Below are 17,106 nucleotides of genomic sequence, written 5' to 3'. Positions count from 1 at the left end.
CATATAATCAGTCAAAGTGCTGCCTGTTTGAGTGGAAATGATTTATGTCGCCGTCTTTTGATGGCAATTCTCAAAGTTGACAATGTGACCCGAAGCTTCAGGAACGCATCTCTCGTGGAAATCTTCTCGTCAGGGAACAGTGTAGGAAGCATGGTGTTAGTATCCGGCATTAATATATGCACACAGATGTACAGCCCTGCATCAATGTGCATGCTTAGCAGCCAGTTTTCTATTCATTTAAATTGGACAAGATTGTAATAACTGCATGTGCGGCATGTGTGAGAGTGATTTACTTATTCACCCCCGTCTTCCCAGCCCCCACCTCTCCTTCTGTCCTTCACTCCCTGATTTTTTTTTCTCCTTAAGCCTCTCTGCATCCTTCACCACTGATGCAAACGTGATGTGATGAAGTTTGGGTTGCCATGGGTGCCATCTCTCCTACATGTTTATTTAATGCATCTGAGCCTGTTTCTGTACAAGAGTATTCTCGCTGTCAGTGATTGATTATTTTCCACACTAGCTTTAATAACCAGGGAATGTACACTATGTGAATTTGTTGCCGTTTGAGTATTTTTGTATAAACCTGCATTTTTGTTTGCATGCATAATTCTACATCTCTCATTGATTGAGACAAAAGACAAAGCTGTTTGTGAGCAGCTATTTCTTTTTTTTTTTGCATGCTTTCGCTCTATATATTGCGTACGTGTGCATGTTTGTTTGTTTTTTTGTTTTTTTTAGCTTTTGTGTGTATGTTTCAGCTCCATAAATGTGTATGTGCATGTACAATGCACAGGAGCTTGTGTATGTGTTTGACAGAGAATGAGTGTGTGTGGTTGAAGGAGTGCTTGTTGAAGCATGGTTGTCTCATTGAAAAATGTGTTCTGAATCCCAGACATGTGGAGGAGTAAATATTTGTCATCTGGGGACAAACATACATCAGTCAGCCGTGCTCCAGATTATATATGATGGTGGATGGAGCTTTTTTTTTTTTCATCTTACTCATCCCATTTCTGCTTCTTTCCCTGTGTTTGATCACTGCCAGCATTAATGTTGTCTCAGGCTTATTGAAAGTAACCATACATGAGCAACACTGCTGTTCCCAGAAATCTAATATACTACATATAATATATTTAGAGTGATTACCAAAATAAAGACACTCAGTTGTATAAAAGCATTCAGGAAGCCACTTTAGCAATCTCATAGCACTCCGGAAAGAAAACATAAAACATTAAAGTGGTTGTGACAAATTTGATCTTGGCTTTGTTGTTAAATGGCAGCTAAACATGAAATGGTTTAATATTCTGGATAGTGATTTTAATTGAATTAATTTCCGAGGACATTGTAAGGTGCTGATGGTGTCATAAAACACTTGTTATAGCTGCTGTTCATCACTGTGATGTAAATTATGCCCAGTGATTGCTCAATGATGCTTTCCTTCGGGGACATGACGTTGTAAAAAAAAAAAAAAAAAAAAAAATTGTAATTGGCTCCAAAGGGCACACAACGTGTTGGTGCCACGAGGGAGAAACACAAAAGAGGGTTATTTTCTCTCCAGCTATGGTTTTTTCTCCCTGCTGACATCCTCATACTGCGATGCATTCAGCATTTCTCTTCTCCAAGCAGATAATAAGTAGTGAAATTAAAAAATAAATGCTTATTTTACAAATGGTGATAACACAAGTTGGCAGTATGGGGCACGCTGACACGAGCAGAGGAGAAGTGAGAAAAGTACGAAGAATTTCATTTCAAAATAAGACTTGAGATTTGTGTGTATAAAAAAAAGTGGAAAGTGATACGGTAAGTGACATTAAAGTAAAAATCATTATGAAATATTGAAGATAGACGGTAACAAAAGACATTTAGAAAGTTGCCACACTTGTGGAAATCTAATCCTGCATGCTTTTTAAAATGCAGTGGTATGTGCATATATAGTCACAGCAGTTACGGGAATAAAACTTTTTCCCAGATGTTTAAATATATATTTTGAGTTAGGGCAGCACAGTTCAAATTTTATTATGATTAAATTTTATAAATCACAATATGGACAAGAGTAATATCCAAATCGCAGAAGGCTGCAGAGATGTCCCTGCCTGCAAATCTTATTCTATATACTAAAGGAAAAAAGAAAAGAAAAACCTTGATCATTTTAATCAATCATTAATCATGTTAATAATAATGTGAATCTTCTTGCAATTGCAAAATCTATTTGTTTTGTTTTTTTTCCAAATCATGCAGCCCTGTTTGACTGCATCATAATAAAGCAGCGATGATTAGTCATTAGTGAATCAACAAAAAACTATTGTCAAATTAGTTACATTATCAATCTTTTAACAGGGTAACTAGCAAACTGTAATCTATTACATTTCAACAGTAACCCTCCCAACACTGTCATCATCTCCTCCTCTTGAGGACGTGCTCGCTCTCTGACTTGGGAGTTGACGTGGTCAGCTGGACACATGAGACACGAGTCTGTGCGCAGCAGGAAATCTGCTCTGGACATCATGGCTCACCACACTGACAGCTGGTGCACCCTTGATGTGTTTGTGTGTACGTGTGTGTGTGTGATTGTGCGTGTGCGTTTTAGGTCAGTCGAATCCTCTCTCGAGAGAATAGCAGCTGCAGATAAATATCGGGTCACAACCTGATGTGTTTCTTTTTCGAAAGTACAAGAAGCACAAATGATTCTTTGAAATGAGTTATGTGGATGCTGGGCCCTAGCAACACATTGAGCATGTTGTATCAATTAAATCATATTCATTGGCTGAATGATCAGCAGGGGAGGCGTTTAGCGTCCTGTGTTTGTTGTTTGTGTGTGTACTAAATGATCTGGCAATGGACTCAGATGCATTTGGCAATTAATGGCGGCTTTAGCCAATCCCATTCAGTGGAATCTAATGCAGTGCCCATAGTGCTGCTGTATGTCTATTTGATTTGTGCATTGACCTGCAACCAGTCTGTTAAGTGGTTGATACTCCCAGTGTGCGTGTGCATGTGTGTGTGTAGCACACGTTGACTTTGAAGTACATTGTGTCGTGACAATAATCTAAGCCAATTTACTACGCATCAGCCCTCCATTATGGGTTTGATATAAAGCAGTGCGTGACTAGAATGCCCTGCCATAAAATGACAATTTACTTCTCTAAAGAAATTACGTGTTTAACCTCATTAACCTAAAGTGCATGTACTTAAATGGAAGAGTAACCCCCGCCCATTGTGACACACACACAAATACACACACACACAAACACAAATTGGTAACAACATCCAAAGTTGAAAGTTCATGTTGAATGTGACCTCTGCAAATGAGCAGCCAGCGGTGAGTTAACAGCATCAGGAGCTCATCAAGCCGTTCTCACCACTCGTCAGTGTCTCAGGTGGCTTTATTTCACTCTCTGTTTCAACATCATCCGTCCTCTATGAGATGATTAACCTGGCAGGTGTGAGGTGAGTCTCACCCACTGTTTTAGTGAGCTGTCGTCTTGTGTCTGCGGGGAGTACAGAGGGTCAGCCCGGCCGGCTAATGGCCGTGGTCACAAAGCTGGAAGCCGGCCCATTAGAAAAAGCCGCCGTCATTAGGACCAACACACTTTCAAACAACCTGACCTGCTGGTCCCACGCTGTTTATTAGCAAAGTTTTGGCTCTCCGTTAAAGCAATTATACTCACGATTCATGATGAACTGTGGCCTTTTCCTCGACACCACGAGACAAGAAACACATATACATAGTAAATATTGTCAGGCAGTTGTGTTGTCCTGAATAGACAGTGCCATATTAATGACATTTTCTTCTCTGCAAATGTGTTGCAAAAAGAAAATGTGCTCGGAAAATGGGAAAAGGGTGGAAAGTGTCAGCAAGTGATGTATGTCGTTCATTGGACACAGAACATTTAGTTTTCATTAAGAGTTAAACATGTACACGAAACATTAATGGGGTTCAGCGGCAGCAGCAGTGGCATGCTTCACTATCTCATCCTGATAAATTAGCAACTCAGCACACAGGGGTAAAGGAAAAAATAGGAGAAGAAAGAGAGACATTAATATAATGTGTTAGTGGGGGAGGAACTGACAGATAATGTCTTTATCCAAAGATTGGTGTTTATGACGCAACGTGATATTATCCCTGACCCAGGCATCAGCAAGCTGCAAGGATGAACGAAGGCTGGGTGAGGGAGGAGAGGAAGGGAGGAGAGAAAGGTCAGCGTGAGAGTTGCCGTTTCATTATGAGAGATGTGGACTCCCATCCTCTCCTGCTGCACAGGGAGTGATGGAGAAGGTTGTTAATGCCTGGTCTGTCAGCCATATTGGATTCAGGGCAGTAAATTAATATTACTCTCCTTTTTAAAGGGGTTTTATTTTGGGATTTACTGGTCTCCCTTGAGTGTCTGCGGTGTAAAGAGGTTATTTCCCTGTTTTCACTCTGTTCTCCGTCCTCTCGCTATATCTCGCACAAAGCTAATATGTTTAGAGCGAGAGAGAGAAAGTGTGCTCGTGCAGGAAGGATGTGTGTGCTGTAGGCTCCATTGTGTCATTCAGCGTTTGTGTTGAACATTTTTCAGCGTGCCTAAGAGTTTGCTGTAAATCGCAGCATTGTCCCCCTGAAGGACAGCTCCTGTATCTCCGCTCAGTGAAGATGTATCTTCCCTCTTCTCCTTCCTCCAGATCTCCTATATGTCACAAGATTCTAGAGGAATAAAACGGCCTGTACTGTATATAGAAAGTGAGTTTAAGTTAACTGGCCGTCGAGCTGTCAGTCATCTTTAACCTTCCTGCCTCTTGTCCTGTCTTGCTTAATACGGGTAGAGTTAGAGTCCCGGTTGAAGAGCCGTATAACACAGTGTGAAGTGGCCTAGTCGCTGAGACGGGATTTATGGCCGTCGGTCCATCAGCGGTGATGTTAAAGGGGCTGTGATTAAGAGCTGAAGTAAGGACCTGGACTCCACTTCCCCCTCTGACCCAGCCAAGAGCACATAAGGCCAAGCTCTGTCACTGCCATCTCTCCTCCATACAGTCTGTCCGTCGGCCCATCCGTCTCTTTCTACTTCTGCCGCTTTCAGATGCATATGTTATGAGTCGCAATTCACCAAGGACGCTGAATCCCATCATTACATTTTTTTATGTCTGCTGATGTCATGACAACTTGATAACGTGAAAGCCTTTTATTTGACATCCCTCTAAAATCACTGCTTTTTTTATTTATTATTCTCTAAAGGCTCCGAGCACGCAACAGCAACACTTCCTGCCGCCTTCTCGGACCTGTTACCTCACTTCCTGGTGGAGCCGGAGGACGAGTTCATCGTGAAGAACAAGCCGGTGACACTGACCTGCCGCTCCACCCCGGCCACGCAGATCTACTTCAAGTGCAACGGCGAGTGGGTTCACCAGGATGACCACTTGATCGAGCGGACCGTTGACCCAGCCACAGGTACATGCAAAACCAACTGTTTCCCATCAAAATATTTCATTGGAGTTTTTAAAAAAATTCACTCCAATTGACCTCCTGGACATTTTTTTTTTTTATCCCAGATGAACCATCTTTTCACCTGTTTTTGGATGTTGTTGGCTGTGTAACATGTGTGATTCCGCAGATGCATTATGTAAAGTGTTTGCATGCTGAAACTAAGGTTTGCAATTTGCCAGTGATTACTGTGCTCCATCAGGCTCTTGGCTCATCCTCCAGCCTATTTAGCCTGCCAGTCTCATAATAAGCACATTGGTTTCAGTCTCAGAAATTTTCTCGATCACCTTGGAGACCTGTTTGTTTTTCTCTCTGTTGTGCTGCAATCCCCCGCCTCCGCCATCAGTGTCATAAACATGTATGACACTGATGTGGTGTGATTCAGCAGCGATCTGCAAATTCAAACCACCCATTCACAGCCTGACAACTGATTGGGAACGAGAAATGTAGCAAATGACAGGTTTTTGGGGGGGAGAGGAACACACACACACACACACACACAAACAAACAAATGCACACTGTGATTTGCAGCCATGCATAAACACGTGCATAAAACAGATAATGGACACAACAAGTGAGAACTGCACAAACAGACAGACACACAGACATCAGTGTCTGCACACAGAAAGACAAAGGGAAGGTGTTTAAAGCAGGAAAATCTGAAGGGAAATTCAAGCAGCGATGTATCAATTCATATGCACACTTTGCCTCTTTGTTTTTAGATAAAGAGCTCATTGTGCTAACATTTTATCCATCTGGTCTTCGGGTTTGGAATTAAAATGCAGCAGCTCACCAAATGCAGGCATGAATTGTAAAATGTCAGGGGGGAACTAACTAAGAGTATTCAATCTGACACTTTTGTAGGTGAGAATTCCTGATCTAGTTTACTGATGAAAACAAATATTCTCACATACTGAGGCTTTGATTGTTCTGTGTGCTTACTCCTGCACCAGCTTTTTTTCCCCTAATAAACAGAAAGTACGATTTTGTAAAATTGTCCGCTGACTTTGAGGCATTGTGAGTGATTTAAACTTCAGTTCTCTGCAGCACAACAGCAGTTAGAACAGTGTAGTTTCATTTTTTGATTTGTTTTACCTTTTGTATTAGACACAGTTTAAGATGCCAGAGTCATTTTTGGAATCGGGCTCTGTCAGATAATGGTAATAAAAGAGTTAATTGGAGTTCCTGTTTTGTAAATAAAAAGCGAACACAGAAGGGAGCGCTTGTGGATTTGGATCATTAAGAAGAAATTGTCCATGAGTCAACGCTGATAAAATTTTACCAATTCCCAACGCTATCTTTCTTTCTGTGTTGTTTCATTAACAGTTCTACTCTCAGTTTCTCACAGTTGTTGAGTGGAGTGACTATATTAGGCATATATGATTATAAACAATCCTTTGAGGAAAAAGGGGGTTTGACTACTAACAAGTTGCCTTCTCAAACATCATGTATGTGATAAATATGGCTTGTCCTGACCCAGGTTAGTTTGTTGATGATTTCACTTGAGTCTGGACTCATTGGTTCTTCTACGCTGATTTAATTTATATTTGGAATTGTTGTCATGGCAACAAGTCCTTTGTAGCCAATCCTGCAAAAGGCCACTTATTGACAGTCAGATGGATCGTGACCCTGATGGTTTACTGTGAACCACGTATATATTTTCAGATACAAATAGCTCACATTCATAAAATAATGATTCTAGATGAAAAATGCAATCTGTTGTAAACTCACAATGATCTGTAATTATCAGGGTTACAATTTAATTTTTGAAGCTTAAATCTTACCTTTTCATGATAAAACAAAATGAAAATGAAATTAATAACAACAACAAAAAACACTAAAAGAAAAGAACCAAACCAGTTAGAGAAACTGTGACCAAGAAAGGCGGAAAGTCAACTGAAAGATTCTGTTAAAAAGACCAATGGAGCCAGAACATTTGTTTAAAAACCAATAAACTGCTTATCAGAGAAGAAAGTGTGGAACATTGTGGAGCAAAATGTAGAACAAAAGACACCCGTAACACCACAGGAATATCAAATGAGATTATGAATAAATCTGTTGTACCAGTGCATGTTTTTTTTAACAACTACTTAATGTAACAATCACATGAGCAGCACTTAGACAATCTGCAATGCTGATCATGGTTTCAACTCTCCACTAATTTTACAGCAGTTTATTACAAAATAAGAGTGCGCTGTTGTTGAGACAACTTCAGCCAGGATGTAAAGTGCAATTCTCAAACTGCTTTCAAAGAACCAAATTACCTGCATGAGAATAAATAGGATTAGATATCTGCTTGTAAATCTGAATTAGTTAAACTACATTTGAAGAACAGGGCCCTAGTTGCAGTAATCAGGTTAGGCATTCAGGAAATCTGGTGTCCCCAGATAGATTTCTCCTTACTTATCTGCCATGTATACATGTAAATATATGTAAATCATTCCATCCAAAGTCTGAGGGAAACTGAACAGAAAGTAAACTCAGACTCTGAATAAGTCTGTCGGGCCTTTTTTTAAATTCAGAAATATTTACACTGTGAGGGAAATTCTCTCTCTGTCTGCCCTCTCACTTCCCTGTCTCCTTCACAGACTCACACCACCAAAAGAAAAGACGCAGTGTCCTGGGGGTAGGGTAGAACTCTTATTCCTGACCTGCTGCAGAAACGGGTTACTACAGTGCATGTTAATGCCCTCTCTGATTACCTGCGTAACAAGGTTGTATGATATACATGTTATTCATGGCACGGGACGTTAAAGTGGTGACATTGTGGAGTCAGTTGCCTAACTTTGACACGATGAGTTTGTCAGTAGCTGAAGAACACGCTGTGCCCCATAAACTGCAGAGTTTATGGGAACATCACATTACCAATGCAATGTTGCTGTGCCAACATTTAATGATGATGGACCATTTGCCATGTGTTTATGAGCCGTTATAGTCAGCATTTATTTGTCTGTGAAACAAATCTGTCGTGCAGGGTGCCACGGACCCCTGCAGCAGCAAAGGGGCTCCGTCTTTAGAAACCCTGTGAAGTTCCAAGGCCTCCTCCCAGCTCTCCACATCACTCTGTGGTCTCCCTGCCTTTGATGATGAATGTGTCGCATGTGGGGCTGTGCAGTTATGAAGGACACGTGGTTGTCCAGAGGTATGGCTGCTCCAAGGTACCCACATCGATCTCTCAAACACTTGTGCTGTTTAATGTCAGCACTACCCTGAGGAGTTTACTGATGGCTCCCTCTAATCCCCCTTCCTGCAAGAAACATGTGAGAAGCACACATCCAACTGTGCAACTGTGTGTGCGTGTACGTGTGTGTGCGCGCTGTACAGGCTTGTCAGGCTGTCTTCTCACCCCGGTCGTCACAGTCACACCGGACTTTAAACTCGTACCTGTTGCCAAGCAACCAGGACTTGTGTCACACCAGGAGCTGCCCGATATAAACATCACGCCTTGAGGAACGAGGAATGAGGAGTTTGGAGACCTACCCAAGTTGACAAAAATTGATTGACAATTTATATCCAGTGTAACAGTGAAAAATCACCTTCTCAAAATAGCCCATTTCTCTAACAGTAACTCAGAGAAATGTCCTACCTGACTCTGCGTGGCCGTCTCTGCTTGAGCTTTGCACTGAGCAGGTCCCATGCTTCTTTTACTCCATTAACAAAGACAGTAAATACTATGTACCCATGTGACCAGCCAGCAAAAAGCTCCTGAGATCCCAGCCTCATATTTATTGGCTGGCTTGTTCGGACTGATTGGGATTCTAGTCAAGGATCCTCATTCCTTTGTTATGTAAATGAAAGTCGAGCTGTGGATGGAGTTAATGCTCTTAATTCCAACAGTAAAATAATGGAAATAGCATGTTGACACATCAGAGTCAGAGATGTTGAGTCTGCTTTTCTTTGTTCAACATGATCATCTTTCTTTGACTCTCTGATGGATGAGTGGCCCATTGACAAATGAACATGCATACAGCTTGATTAGGCATAAAGAGGCAGACGTCTTATAACTTAAAATACAATTAATATTTGATTGTATGAATGATTGAAAAAGAAAATTAATTTTTGATTGTGTTAAAATAACAACAACAACCCAATACTACTTCTGCTAAAATAAATATACCCATACAAACGGGCTAGTTAAGTCTCTCATTGTAGCCTATTGGTTTTCCATCTTATTATCATTATTAAAATAGTTCAAATCTTTGTGTTCTATAGAAGAAATATCTGAACACATTTTGACAGTTATATTGGTCTTTTGATTTCCTACTGCATGTGTGAGAGTTTATTATGTATTAACTAAGAAAAAAGTGTTTTGGAGTTTGTCTAATTGCTTTTTTGAAAAGTTTCACAAATCCTGAGTTTCAGGACCTTTTCAACACATGAAGCTTTCTTAATAATCAACAATTAAACATGTCAGGGGAAAATAAAATATTTATAAAACATTTATTTATATTTAATCTTTTAATTAATCTGACAAGCCTTTTTAAGATTAAAAATCTAATTTTAAGAGTGTCCTGGCTAAGATAGGCTGCAGTAACAATGACTTACAACATTTGACAGATAACACAAAAAAATATGTCACCAAATCAGAATTAATCAGAAATATGATTTTAAAATCATCAATAATATTTCTAATATAATCATGTAAAGGACCTTAAATCAACCCAAGAGCTATCAAAAACCATCGAAATAAGACCAATTCAGGACAATAAACGAGACGAAGACATTCTGAAAAGATTCTGAAATACAGCAGCGCCCAGAAGAGAAAGCACCCAGTTCCTGCAGTAAATGATTTGAATTCACCAAGGGAGAGCAAATTTAGCAATTTTAGATCTACAGTAACCGCAGAAGGTTTCAGGCAGATGGAGCCGCATACAGAAAAGCTCACTTCAGGATGCTTACTGTATCAAAGATAAAGATGAGTCACAGCCATAGCACGGGGCAGAAGGAGGTGACTTTTTTTCAACATTTGACCAAAATGAAAAATGTAAGTGTTCAGAATCAGAAACAGAATACCAATTCCCATTTCTACTAATGGGCCTGAGCAGTATAATGATATGCACTGAGACAATATAAAAAAATGTCTACTACATAGGCTCTTCTAGTCTGCATGCTGTGTGTTGTTTCATCTAAATTTTGCAGGGATTTGGCTCTGGCGACGGGCTATTTCTATAGAATGATTCTTAATACCCATCTTTTTTACTAATGGTCTCCTATGCAGGGCATATAGAGGTGTTGAATTGAGATTGTTTTATAATCTGTTAGTAAAAATGGATACATTACAGTCATGAAAAAAATATTAGACCACCCTTTTCTTCAATTTCTTGTTCATTTTATTACCTGTTATAACTATAGGTATATTTGTTTAGACAAATATAATGATAACAACAAAAATAGCTCATAAGTTTAATTTAAGAGCTGATATTAAGCCATTTTCCATGGTTTTCTTGATAATGATTTTGGTTATCAAGAAAAACATGGGAAATGGCTAGATATCAGCTCTTGAATTAAACTCTTATGAGCTATTTTTGTTGTTATCATTATATTTGTCCAAACCATTGTACCTTTAGTTGTACCAGGTAATAAAATGAACAATATATTGAAGAAAATTGCGCTCTCATAATTGTTTCCGTGACTGTAAATTATCCAGAAACTATATTTCACAATATAACATGCTTTGATAGAAAATGTATTATTCTAATTCATCTTTAACTCACGGAGGTTGAAAGAGAGTCTGTATTTAGAAAGTGCTGGATTATTTACAGTATGTTATCATGTGCATTATTACCGGTATAACGCAACACCCCTAAAAATAATTCTACATCCAGTAAATTCCTGTTTGTTTGAAATTTTGCAAAGCAGCATGAAAAAGATTTTGAGAACTAGACTGTCTGTCTGTTTCCGAATGCACGCCTGATCACCAGTGCACTTGAAGCAACCTTTTCGTCTGCTGCTGTGATCAGCGCCGAGAATGTTGAGGGATTCCCACAGCCCTAATGACTTCTGTGCATGTTTTTCCTCACTGAAAGATATCAGATAGGAAAACAAACTGATCAAAAAGAGCCGAGGCCACGATCAATAATCCCTTCACCGACTCGGGTTGAAGTAATATCAGAAATGTGGCTGTTTCAGAGATTAACTGGTCTGGCCCAGCACAGCAGAGGCAATATTCAGCAGAACTCCATCCATGTTCACTCCCAGCAGACTCAGACAAACGTCAAAGTAACGGCGAGGCTTTGAATTAATAACTGACCCAGGTCTGAAGTGCAGACATGTTTCCGTCAGACTGTTCAGTATTCAAAGCTCACGAGGTAGAAAACAGGACATGAGGATAACCATCTACAGCAGACATGACCTCTGCCCTCATCAGACAGGTCTGTTTATTGAAACTGATGCAGTGCAGGAAAGACAAAGGAGCTGCTCTGTGTACTGCACAGTTACAGTTAGAGTTACTGACATCCCTTTGTATTCTGTGAATGCTTTGGACCCCTCCCCCCCCACACACACCCATATCCCTACACACGCTTGCACACAGGGCTCACAACACACACTTGTCTCAGAAGCTCCTTTGAACATGGGAAAGGAAAGAGATGTCACAATTTGTCCTTCCTCTCCTGGTATCAATGTCCGATATCGATCCACCCTCGAGTCTATCGGTTCTCATTACCTGTCCTCAGTAACTTATCTCAATTGTTATGGCTGTGACTGCTTCCAAAGCCCGGGCCCGGCTTTGTGTCTTTCCCAGGTCATCCTTTATAGGACAGGAGGAACGGAGACGTCTGGCGAGTCCTAATAAAGACATATCCCCTCCGAACAAATCAATGCTGACAGTGTGTTTGCATAGATTAGGAGATTCTCCCACACTATGATTTCTCATCAGACACATGATGAGGAGAAGGGAGATTGGCATTTGAGCGGAGGATTGTTGTATAGGCCAGACTGATTTGATTGTGTTTGCATTTCATCTGCCAGCATTGATGGAAACGATTTTGATCCACACGTCGCATTGTCACCCCTGCAGCAAACCCTCTCAGGTGGAAAATACATGCATTTCACATCCCTATTTCAATAAACCTCGGCAACTGCCTTATAAAGATGCGGGGAGATTATATTTTCTTTGTTGATTGAACTGGATGTCAACAAGGCTTCTACAATGAATGCAGAAGATGATGGAGAAAGTAATCACAAGCTACACATTTGCCTTGTACCTTTATCAAAGGGAATTTTTCACTTTACAGTGGAATCGTATACACAATGTTAATAAAGTCTTTAATATTCCCTTTTTTTAATAACTCCACATATGATTTCAACCCCCTGAAAGAAAATATAACCTCTATACTTTATAACCTCCAGGTTTATCAGCACCAGCTTCTGTCCTCTGTCAATCCTTTGAAGTATAAATACCACATATGACGTAGTGAGTAAATCTTTTAAAACCATCTACCACTTTCTGAATAGAACTAATAATGTGTTATGGCCCCACAGGGCTAACCCCTGCCTCTGCAAACCCGCGAGGATTCATTTGTATAAAATATGTATTTTCTGATTGACTATATCCTGGATTGTAATGTGATGACATATTTAATTTCTGATCTAAAGGGGAGATAAGCTAGGCTTAGCTGAAATGATCTGTGACTTTTATTTTAATACCTCAGTACTTATCCGTGGTATTATAGCAGCCAATCAGCTCTCTGAGTCCAACTTCCTCCCACTCTCCCGTCCCTCTGTCCCAGTATTACACGTTTTTTTCTCTCCTTTTTTTCAGTCCTGTAAAGGTCAACAACAGGGATGCAGATAAATACCTTAACAGGAGACTTACAGGAGGTCCCTTTACTTGAATGGCATTTAGCAAAACGTGAAAGCAGCAAGCAGCTCGCTGTCGCTCTGTTGTTGTCAAAATTGCAGTGAATTCAGGACACAGTCTTCTTAATAGTGCCGGGGCCTCACAACAGTGATTAAACATGATCTTTAATGGAATATTGAAGAACAGCCCCGCTGCAATTTAAGCAAAACCTGATAGGCCTCTGAGCTGGTATCTAATGAACAGAAGGAAATAAGAGAATCAGGGGGGAAGAGGACAATATAGTCCTAAATGGACAAAATGGCCTTGTACCACCTGCTAAGCATCGATCAGTAGCCAAGGGGACTAATTGATAATGCATTATTAGCTACTTCCCCATAATGGGACTTGTATTTCATCCTGTCCTTGATTGCGGGACGGAGGGGGAAGGATTTGGCGATGAAGCACCGAAAAACAGATGGCAAGGTGAATTGTTCCCGTGACACATCTGCCGACGTGTTCTATTAGGCTTCTCAGGCAGGTCAGCACGGTGTCTGCGTGCATGTGTGTGTTTATGCGTGTGTGGAGGTAGACCCCTCTCAAAGCGGAGCAACACACCTAAGAGTGAGAAGGGAGTCGGAGTGGATTTAATTGAAGCCTGTGTTTGCCTGGCCTTGAGACAACTGCAAGTGTGTTTGGAGCAGCGGGAGTAAAGTGAGGCAGGCAGAATTAAAAAACGAACCAGCTGTGCTGATTGATCTCGTACAAAGGCCACATTCCTTAATGTCTCTCTGTGTAACTCGGACTTTTATTTTGAAATTTTGGTGTAGGTATGGTCTGTTCATTTTGAAGTTGGGCTTGACATGCAGGAATAATGAATTTCAAAATTAACTACAATTAGTGGAACAAAAGTGGGGGGAAAAAAAGATAATTACCATTTGTCAAACAACAACGCTGGCGTTCCAATCTCCCACGCGCACAGCCTTTGTCCTCACAGCAAAACATATCCCGCGTCAGCCTCATGCTTTTTCTCTCAAGTAATTTTGTATTTGTCAGTCTCACAAAAGCTGTGCCCTTGCTAGAAGTTGGAATGCATTCAGCACTCTTAGTGGTTCTTTCTTTTACAGCATCTCAAGTTATTCATTTACCCCGCTTGGTAAAGACCGACATGTTATCAATACAGTCCTTCAAGCCTGCATTTGTAGTTGGTGTGTGTAGTGCATGGAATGGTATGTGCTGCAATTTAAAAGTCTGTGTGATCATGTACAATCAATCATTTTGAAATGATAATTGATTGCTAGTTCTTTCCTCCAGTATTTTAGCATTGCTGTCAGAATGATAACAATTCATAAATGCTGCTTTTTCAACTGCATTTCCAGAGGCACACAGTGGTCTGTTTACCTTTTGTGGTCTTGGTACTCAGAGCTACGTGGAAATATTTGCTTGTACCGTCTAAGCGTAGTTCTAAGCTTTTCTGTGCCCTAACCATAACATCTGAATAAAATGTGGTCTGTATGCTGCAATGAAATGCAGCACATGCATTACCCAGGCCACTTGTACTGCCCTTGTGCTGAGCAAATAGAGGCCAAAGTTGCAAATGTGCTTGGATTCCACAATGTGCCTCAAAATGTGCCGTTTTAACACGGTTGGATTCTGAATGCAGCAGGGAGAAGCCGGTAAACTTCTTCCCTGCCTTGCTATTTTGATTATAAGCAATGAACTTTGATATTTTTCTCATTTACTGTAATATAATTTTATCTTTCAACTTACCTCCGCATCCCGTGGAAATGAAAGACGCTGGCGTTATGCTGACAGGGAGAGACAGAGTGGGAGTTTGCGGTGTCAATCAACACCTGCTCTGCTCAAATTCGTTTAAAAATAGTGGAGCTAGGAGGTGTAGTGAGGGAGCTGACAGTTAAATAGTCCATAGAGATTTTTGATAGGCAGAGGAACTCAGTTGCTGACAGTTAATGCTTTGTGTGTTTGGCCCCAAGGAGACTTTCAGGATAGGTATTTTACACAGTCCTCGAACAAACAGCAACTCACCGTTTCCTTTTTAAACTCAAAGCTGCAGGGTGTCCTGGGTACGGGATAGTGGCGGCATTGTGAAAAGACTATTTGATGCTGTGAGGGGAGAAGAATGGCTTCAATGTCCTCATGAAGTGCTGTTTAAAATACGAAAACAGGCACATTTTCTCTGGAAGCCCCACAAATAACAGGTGGAATGCTGTTTTTATAACCAAAAGCATATAAACTTGTATAGTCTATATTATACTTTAAATTGTTCTTCCAATTTTCTGCACAGTCTCAAGTAAACATTCAGTGGATGTACTGTGTATATGCAGCCTGCTGGACTTAAGAGCAGGTAGGTGACTGAGTGAAAAACAAGCCAGAAAATGCATTCTGCCTCATGTTTCAGCGGATAAAAACCCAAGTCAATTATCAGCATGCTCCTGCCCACATATTACACTTCTGGATTCAGTATCGTGCGGTCACTGCGTCAACCACAAACACACAAAAAAGAAAAATGCAGAGACGTCACCGCACGTGTTTGAGGAAACCTTTTCAGCGGGGCGGGTGTTCAATGAGGCATGCTGACAACAAGAGCAGCAGTCCTGCTCTGGGAGCCATCAGGAAGCAATCTTGAGGATTTTATGTGATTCAACTTAATAATTCATTCATGTTTTTTCAGAGTTTGTTTTCTAAAGATGTTTTGTTTTGTTTTTTTCTGACTTCTGTCTTAAATCGATCTCCAAGCGATATGTATTTAATAGACAAAAGGACAGAGATTTACTTTTCTGTATTCAGTCACAGGACAATTCAAAGTATACATTTGAATACGGAATAAGATGCTTTATTTGGAAAATATGAAATTGAATGCAGTAACTGCCAAATATTTATTGGTGGCAGCTTCTCAGATGTAATGATTTGCTGCTTTTCTTTATCTTATCTAACAATATACTGTCTAGGACTGTACAATTAATGAAAATGTTATCAAAAATTGTAATATGGAGTTGTGCACTATCCATATTGCAGGAGGCACAATATTCGATATTAAATGCAAAATATATGTCAAAATACCATTCTGAATTTAGTATTGCGGTGTTGTGATATCTCCCAGTATATAATTGTATTCTACCGACTAATTAAAAAATTGTCTAGTAGAGATACACCATGTTCATTTAGATATGTTTGTCAAAAAATAATGATGCATAAATGATCATTCACTCCAATGTTGTGAATCATATCGCAGTAGCAATATCAGTCAAAATAATTAAAATTAGATATTTTTCCAAAGCGTGCAGCCTTAATACTGTATATGTTTTTGGTTGCAATGACTTTTAGTCCGCTTGAGCTCTAGGGCACATTTAATTTAATGACATTTTCTGACATTTTCTACGCTAAATCATTAATTGCTTTACCAAGAAAATAACCGTCAGATTAATTGGTAATGGAAAATGGAAATGAGTTGCAGCAGTTGGGATTTTGTTAAATCTTTAGAACTTTATATCTCTTGTCTTTATAATCATTATATTTAAATCATCATAATTTTCTCCTTTTAAGCAAGTGTATAATCTCGGCTGCATCTGTCCACATTATTCCACCTCCCAACATCTGGTAGCACTTATACCAAACTAAACTCAGGGGTCCAGTCTGTACTTTCACTCCATTTTCTCAATTTTCAGCTTCAGGTTATTTATAAAGTCCACAATTCTCTGTCTTGCATCTACTGCATTAATAATTAATACAGTCACATTTGAACAAAGAAATTAATATTTAAAGGCTCAGTCAGTGTTCGGTCTGCAGCACTTCATCCCCTCATGCGTCACATTATAGTTGATTCTCGACTCAACAGTGTGATCCGCGATGGAAC

General features: G+C 40.0%; 1 protein-coding gene across 4 annotated transcripts in view; it reads left to right on the top strand.

Annotated features, from left to right (window-relative positions):
* Positions 1–17,106, top strand: part of unc5a (unc-5 netrin receptor A) — a 140,237-nt gene that overhangs the window by 65,776 nt on the left and 57,355 nt on the right. For all 4 annotated transcript variants that reach the window (XM_059345905.1, XM_059345904.1, XM_059345902.1 and 1 more), the window contains exon 2: positions 5,210–5,422. In XM_059345905.1, coding sequence (XP_059201888.1) covers positions 5,210–5,422 — 213 coding nt within the window. The remainder of the gene's footprint in view (positions 1–5,209; positions 5,423–17,106) is intronic.

Source organism: Centropristis striata, chromosome 12 (genome assembly GCF_030273125.1).
Source record: "Centropristis striata isolate RG_2023a ecotype Rhode Island chromosome 12, C.striata_1.0, whole genome shotgun sequence".
NCBI classification, from domain to species: Eukaryota; Metazoa; Chordata; class Actinopteri; order Perciformes; family Serranidae; genus Centropristis; species Centropristis striata.
This window is presented reverse-complemented; position numbering and strand designations above follow the sequence as displayed.